Genomic DNA, 7,538 nt, shown 5'->3' with positions numbered 1-7,538 from the left:
CCAAGGCACAGACAGACAGACAGATATTTTTAAGTAGCCCAGGAAAGACTACCGTCTTTCAAGAACACCGCGTTCCACTCACATTTGCTCGCGACTGTACAGTGGAGCCCAAAGAAACCCATCTTCGTCCTCCCTACCTGTCCAGGTGCCGACCTCACCTAAGTACCGCCGAATAGACTCGCCCCCGTTGGTCCCCGCTCAGAGAGGGGGCGCCACCGTTCAGCAGCACGCGGAAATAGGCGCGCGCGTGGCGGACGGAGCGAGGCGCGCCTGCGGGCCCGGCGGCAGACCAAATAGCGGCCGGCTGCAGCCCCCCCGAAACTCGTGGATCGTTCGGAGTCGGCGAGCAGAGCGCCACGCGAACGGGTCGGGAGTCGTTCGGCGCGCCTGCCTGCCCGGTCGGTCGAAGGTGCGCGTGGTTTTTGCTGCCGCTGCCTTGGGCGGCGTCGGCGCGTCCTTTGGCACAATCGAGTTTCGCGTGCTTGGCGAGCCGTCGTCGCCTTGCGTGTATCACGTCAGAAGATCTCCACTTGTCAAGGCTCTCCCTGTGACCGCATAGCGGCTGCTAGCGCCCCGGATATTTGTGCTTCTGCGAGGCTGTTTTTGCCGGCTGCTTGTTTGTGTGTGTGTGCCTACCTGTCGTTCGTTCACTCCTCCGTTATCAGCGTTTGTCTTGTGGGCGGGCTCTCAGCTGTCCGCGAGAACGCCCAGCTGTACACCTGCGGTACTTGTGGAACGGGTTCTCTGTGCGATATCTCCTGTGTGTTGTGAACACCTCAAGTGACCGGAGTGCGGCTGTTGATGTGTGTTTTTTTTTTTATATATAATCAATGGATAACTGAATCGTGTAACCCCAACGAAGCGGTGGTTTCAACCTTATCGACATCGTCATCAACGGATAAACGTTCACGTGTTACCTTTTGTACCAGGGTTCAGTGAGACGGGGACGTGCGTTTGATCAGTGGTGTACGCACCGCACAACTACCGTGGATTTGAGCTGTCCGGCAAGAATTAACGCCGAGTTCCTGCAGGCAAAAGTTTCATTCGTGCATCATTCATCGCTATTAGGAATACCGGGTGCATAGCCCCCACGAGCAGCCTCGTTTGGCGAACGCGCGCAAGTTACGAAACTCCGAAAACCAACCACCGACTCCTCGTCAACGAAACTTCCGTTGTGTGTGGTCTTCTTTCCGCTTGGTCGCCCTCTGAGCAGCGCTGGTGTCTTCTTGACAGAGAGCAAGCGGTCCATGCACCGTCGGCGCTGACGCCGCAACTTTAGGCCGTAGACGGAACGTGGAGCCACCCAAGCGAAAGGCTCGCCGGCTTTGTCTTGCGCGCTGCTGGCGATAGAGAAGAAAAGTGCGCGGCGGCTATCCCAGCGCGCGACGCGTTCCCGCCTGACGTCCCGAAGTGATTGATGACGGCACGCGGTCGTCCTCGCTGCGCTAGGGGCGAGCCTTGGCCGACTTCTGTCTTGCGACGTCTCAAGTGACAAGAGTGTACCGCCGGGAAGACTCAGCTCCTCTACGAATCCAAATTGCCTGTCCCTCTTCGCTCCAGCATTTCTGTCGTGTAAGCTTCTGGAAACGAAGTGCTACATCCGCCATGAGCTAGCTGCCTGGAACCTACCGTTCGTTGCTCGCTTCTGGGAACGTACACGTACGCCAAGCGAAAGTGTGCCGTACATCAAATCATCGCTCAAAAACCACCCGTATACGTGACCTAGCTGAATCTTCCACACTACGCCTTCTTTTGAGTCGACTACCTTCGCTGAATCTGCACTTCGTGTTAGTAGACGACGCAGACAACGGAAATCACCCCACGCCGTCTGCTCGATTCGGTAACTGTCGTCTGCTACAAGAGAAGAAAAGACAGATAGATGGATGTCGTCTGCTCGGCCAAAATCTGCTGCGGTCGTCGACACGCGACATGACGCCGCCGTCCTAACTGGATCTTGAGAAGAAAGCGGGATGTGTGTCGCGATGAGCGGTGACAACACGTGTTGTAGTACGATGACCATGTGGCAGCGGAGGCGTCCGGTGTTCCTCTGGATACTATTGATTCTCCTGCTGGCGTGCCCGTTGCAGCGCGCCGAATCGGGTCGTCTGCACCGCCGAGGCCAGCAGACGACCGACCGAAAAGGTAAGCGGGTCACGACGGCCCTCACAACCAAAAAGGGCGCGAAGAAATAAAAAAAAAAAAAGGCACACTTTAACGGCGAGGCGAGGGTTGTTACGCGCGTAGCTCGTAACCGGCTTTTTGTTCGTTCTCACGCTGTTTACTTGCTTCTTTTAGCCTTGCGTGCGTGCGTAGCCTCGAGGAACAGCGCTGTATACGCGCGCGCAGGGCGGATTGGCATTCTGGTCACCTTCCGCTCGCGCGAGCGCGGTCTTTTTGAAGTAGCCGTTCGCGCTAAGTGGGACCGTGTAAACCTGTAAATCATATACTCTGGATAATATCGAACACGAATCGATACACCGATGTTGTCGCCGGTCTTTATGGGAAAGCGAGCCGGGGAGCATGACTCCGACTTCAAAGGGAAGGGGGAGGGGAAGAGCCGGTCTAACACGTAGCTATCTGATTGGCGATTCCGCATCGCGGACTCCTAAGCTTGAAGAACCATGGGATCAGGCGTGTACGCCAGCTGAATACGAGATTTCCCGCCACCCGTAGCGTTTTATGGAGATGCGACCTCGTGATCGGACGCATGTATCCCAGGGTACGACCGCGGAGATTAGATCTGTCGGTGGGAAGCTGAGGGTCGTAAAGAAGCGCGAACGCTGATTGATAGTGTGCGATTTGTCTTGTACGACATGGCCGGGAGAGAACAGAACGGTCTCTCACGAAAGGCGTGCTATATGAATTGAGCGCCATGGTCGAAGTTCAAGCTCGTCGTCGTCTGTCTTGTACTCAGCGGTGCTGTAGAGTTAGAGAAGGGGCAGATACTAGATGAACGCCCTGTTGGCTTTAAATCTGGTCTTACAAGTGGAAGACCGGTGACTTAGAGACTTTAGCCGCTTCCCTCTACAAGAAGACACGTCTCTTCCCGGGCAAACTGGAACGATATCAGCTTCTCGAAAGAAAAGAGGATGGCGCTGAGTCGAAAGCCACGGTTCCTTTCAAATACTGTGATTCAGCCACAATTTGCACATGTAGCTCAACGGTTTGTACAGCGCAAATAAAGCCGGCAGAAAGCATCTTGTGATGCGGGAATTTCGCTCCATGACTCATATACGTCACATACAAGGGCTCTGGAACCCGCAGGTGGACTTACGTCTCGGCCAACAGATTAAGGAACGATTAACTGGCACAACAAAGCAGTTTTAGTGCATTACTTTTACGCTAAGTTTCCAACTGCACGGGTTTTACTTTACAACTACTGTAAACCACCGTTATAACAAAGTGCACGGGACAGGACATCGACTTCGTTATAAGCAGTGCTTCGTAAAAACCGGTGATTGGCTGTCTCTGCTCAGCAGTTGGAACCGCAAAAAAAAACTACAAATAGAGGAAGGATTCGTATAACAAGATTCGTATAAAAAGATTCGTTATAAGCGGGGAGGGGGGGGGGGCTGCTCACTCGCAGGAAGATTGTAGTTAGTGCTCATATGTGGGGTGTCCCTTCTCCCGATAACAGCATCGTCGGGCCTAGCGTGGCCGTGAAAATAAAATGCAAAAAATGCAAAAAGGCAGGCACCCAAGTGTTAACGACTGCCATCATTTTAGGACTAAACTGAAGTCTCCTTGGCCAATCCCCGTAGGTGGTTATGCTCCATGCTATGTGGGCCGTCTTAGTGATCAGTCTGCCAACATTGAGATTGCACATAGGCTTTTATGGGTCGGCCAAGAAGATATACGTGCAATAGAAGCAAGCCAAGTTTATAGCGAGAGCTAGCAATGTAAACAGCGGTGTAATTCACATGCCGACGTCCCGGCGTCCGTAAGGAACATGGCGCTGTCCATCACGTGACGGCATACTATTGGATTGGAGCGATAAAGGGGCCACGTTACAAGATCACTGGCTTGAGTAGTGCCCGTAAGTTGATGGAATATTTCAACTGCAGGAGTGGCGTCAACATTTAAACCATGCATGATATCACTGCAGGGCCATGAAGCAGTAGTAGGTGCAGAAGGCAGCTCTTGTGGGCGAAAAGAGGCTGAAACACCCGCGCCACAGAATCGCATTACCAGCTTCGTTGGCCAGCAACACATTACTTCAATAGACCCTTCCATAACATTAGTTTTACTTTCACCGCCGCTTGTTTAAACCCAAACCTATTACGCCGATGAAAGTTCAGGAACGCCACAGTGACGGTTTGTAGCAGGTCATAGCTCCCCCAGATTCTTAACCTCGACCTCGTGCAGGTGTGCAAACGTAGAAGAACAAACTCGAGAACAAACAAAGCTGGCACGTATTGTGGGAAGGACGCGCATAAAAAGCAGCCAGCGTACAACCCTCGCCTCTATAATAAACTCCGAGCATGCGGCACGCCGAAAGAAGACGGCTCTGATCCACTTTTACGGCCAAACGCGCGGGCGCCGCGTCAGGCCTGTAGATCTGTCGGAAGCACCGCAGCTGCAGCGGCTGCAGCAGTGTCGTTTCGCCGCGAAAGGCCGTTCCTTCGCACGGACGGAGGAAATAAGGGGAGCCCGCAGGCACACGCAGCAATTAAACACGCGAGCTTAAGTGCCGCCGCGTATGTGCGCGGTAACTTGGCGAGGCAATCTCGTATGTACGCGTGTAGTAGTAATACGGCTTGGGACAAGAACACCGGGCAATGACCGAGGTTTTTGCACCTACGCTCGGCCGGATCGACACTGACTGCATTTGGGGCTGTAAGAGCTCGTTGTTCTTTCACGGAGCACACGTGAAACATGGAGAAAATAGACGCTTTCGTTTCCTCCATGAAGTGAAATCAGTTTGGCTGTGTTTCTACAACATCAACTTTTTCTTTTTTTTTTTTTTTGCGCGTGCGCGTTTGGTATACCTACCGCTTTGTCTGCGGCGTGCCCGACACATGAGTAGATTTACGATCTGTTTTGTTTCGACTGTGGGGAATACATTAACAGCGCTCTTTTTTAAGGGGCGAAGCTCCTCAAGGGCTCGGGCTGTTGGTGTCTCACATCGACGTTGTAAGCGTCGTCTCATGTAGTCACGGTACTCAAACACCGCAACACTCGTTTACGCCACGCGCTAGAACGTAACGCGTACTAAAAAACACCGGGACACTCGTTTACGCCTCGCCTAGAGAGCTTCGTGACACGTACTAAAACACACCGGGACATTCGTTTAAGCCTCGCGCTAGAACGCTTCTTGCTTCAAAGACACGAGTCTTCTACAGCAAAGCTGTATACCTCTACCCCCCAATGGTTTCATCTCCGTTGGCAAAAACGCCAAGGCGCCAAGAACACACTTACACACTGCATGCTTCGCCCCTTCGTAGGTTTCACGTTAGTGAAGATGGCCCGTGATCTTTTCGTCACCGCCGGGTGTACATATATAGAATCACCGCGCCTATTCTTCAATCTGAACGGGTGAGAGCCTTCGGCGACATTTATCTCGGCGGCGCCGCGTTTCCATTCATTACGGCGCAGACTGGAGTGAGTAGTGCGTCGGCTTCAGTGGCAGCAAAGCATTTCGAACATACGCATTCGAAATCTGCCAGCCGTTTCATAAATGTGTGAAAATACATAAACCTGTAAGAAACTATGGTCATGATCGACTACGCGCAGATTTTGTCTAGTACTAGGGCAGCCATTCGATGGCGCCTCTTCGTATACACCGACGACAATCTAACACTGCGGTTATGGGGAACACCGCAGTGAAAGAGTGCGGAATAACTTGAACCGCCTGCGGTCGTTTAGCGTGCCGTTCCCTCCAAACGCGCAGCAGACGCTCCGCGAGCCGGGTACTGCAGATGGTTCATGGTGACTGAAACAGCGTCAGTTTGATCGCCGATAGTACGCGCTCAAGTGCGGCTGAACCGTGGTATGTGCACGCGCATGCGCCTCGGTATGGAGTTCAGGTTTACGCATTCTCTCTCCGGATCTGCCGATTATCTCCTAAGCGTACCGGCCCCATCACACCCTATCTTCCGTCTGCTCGGCCGCTAGCGTAATTGCGCTATTACGGCATGCAGCGCGGGCTCGTCTGCGTTCGCATGTTAGCTCTGTGCTTGTTCACGCTCGCACCGACCGCTGTGGAAACATGCTCTCGTATTTACCCTTGAGCGCACGCCCGCACGAAAGGCTGTAAAACTGGCCCCAGATCATCAGTTCGAGCTTAGCCGCTCGCGCTTGGCGTTCTTACGAGCTTTTCAGGGATGGTCACGAAGAGCAGATTCCTTGCAATGGCGCAGAATTTATTTAGCTGCATTAACTCTGTATGCCAGCTATACTACGTTCTCGTTCATGGGTACCGGTGAAGTCACACAAGTCTAACGCGGCCTGTATACTCGCTGATTTCACTGTTCACTGCTCAACCCGCCGCGGTGGCTCAGTGGCTAAGGCGTTGCGCTGCTGAGCACGAGGTCGCGGGTTCGATTCCCGGCCGCGGCGGCCGCTTTTCTGATGGAGGCGAAAAGCAAAAACGCCCCTGTGTACGAGATTTCGGCGCAGGATAAAGATCCCCAGGTGGTCAAAATTAATCCGGAGCTCTCCACTACGGCGCGCCTCATCGCCTGCGTTGCGTCGGCGCGTTAAACCCCACAATAAATCAATCAATCGATTTCACTGTTGTTCGATATGGATGAACTTGGGGCATAAACTTTGCACACTCCTGGCGCTCGTATAGAGGCGCTGAAAGCAGCATGCCGTACACATAACGCCGCTGTGTTCCCCTACAAACACAATGCTCTAAGCTAAGCTCATGACTTCAGTTGGGCGCTCAAAGAGCGAATGCTGCCCAGTTTGTGGACATTATATGCAGACTCCGAGAGGTACCGGGGGTATTCAAGGACTAAGGAGAATAAGATTGGAGACTAAGACCTCAGATGGCGGCGTTTGTTGCCGCCTAAATCAAAGTGAAGCAGCGACTTGCATGTCCAGGGGGAATTTTAGATGTAAATTGTTTTACCAAACGCAGCTTGGTGAGTTACATAAATGCGCAGTCCCCGCATAAGCGCCGGCCGAAACTTGAGAAGTTGTAAGAAAAATGTAAAAGCTTATGTCTCGCGCGAAAATGTTTCCAGGACGCCTTTTTGAGCACTGGGGAAACAAATCAATCGAAGAAAATTTTCAGTGTGAGTGAGGAGGCCATGTTAACGGATTTTACAGAGGATGCTTGTTAGGGATGAAGGGCAATAATTACCCACGCGAGTGAGTGTTTATTACAGCACTTGTGTAGCGATACCACCCGCCGACATTTCAAAAATGGGATTTCTGGGCTGCCCAGGGGCTGCCGAAACATTTTATATAATGTAACAAAATAGCAAACAAGAGCGTTTTGCAGAAATTTCCAGGTATAGAAATTCGGGCTTGAGCGGGAAGACACATTTATGAATCGAAAATTTTTTATACAACATTGCTTATTTGGGATA

General features: G+C 52.4%; 1 protein-coding gene across 1 annotated transcript in view; it reads left to right on the top strand.

The window, feature by feature from the left end:
• Positions 1 to 278: 278 nt before the first annotated feature.
• Positions 279 to 7,538, top strand: part of LOC144162733 (tyrosine-protein kinase transmembrane receptor Ror-like) — a 288,345-nt gene continuing 281,085 nt past the window's right edge. Inside the window, exon 1 of the mRNA XM_077693373.1 lies at positions 279 to 2,142. Within this exon, the coding sequence (XP_077549499.1) occupies positions 1,971 to 2,142 (172 nt within the window). The 5' untranslated portion in view covers positions 279 to 1,970. The remainder of the gene's footprint in view (positions 2,143 to 7,538) is intronic.

Source organism: Haemaphysalis longicornis, unplaced genomic scaffold (assembly GCF_048455015.1).
Source record: "Haemaphysalis longicornis isolate Haplotype H1 unplaced genomic scaffold, Haemaphysalis longicornis Haplotype H1 scaffold_12, whole genome shotgun sequence".
Lineage (NCBI taxonomy): Eukaryota > Metazoa > Arthropoda > Arachnida > Ixodida > Ixodidae > Haemaphysalis > Haemaphysalis longicornis.
Note: the sequence above shows the minus strand (reverse complement) of the source record. Positions and strands in the feature narration are given on the sequence as shown.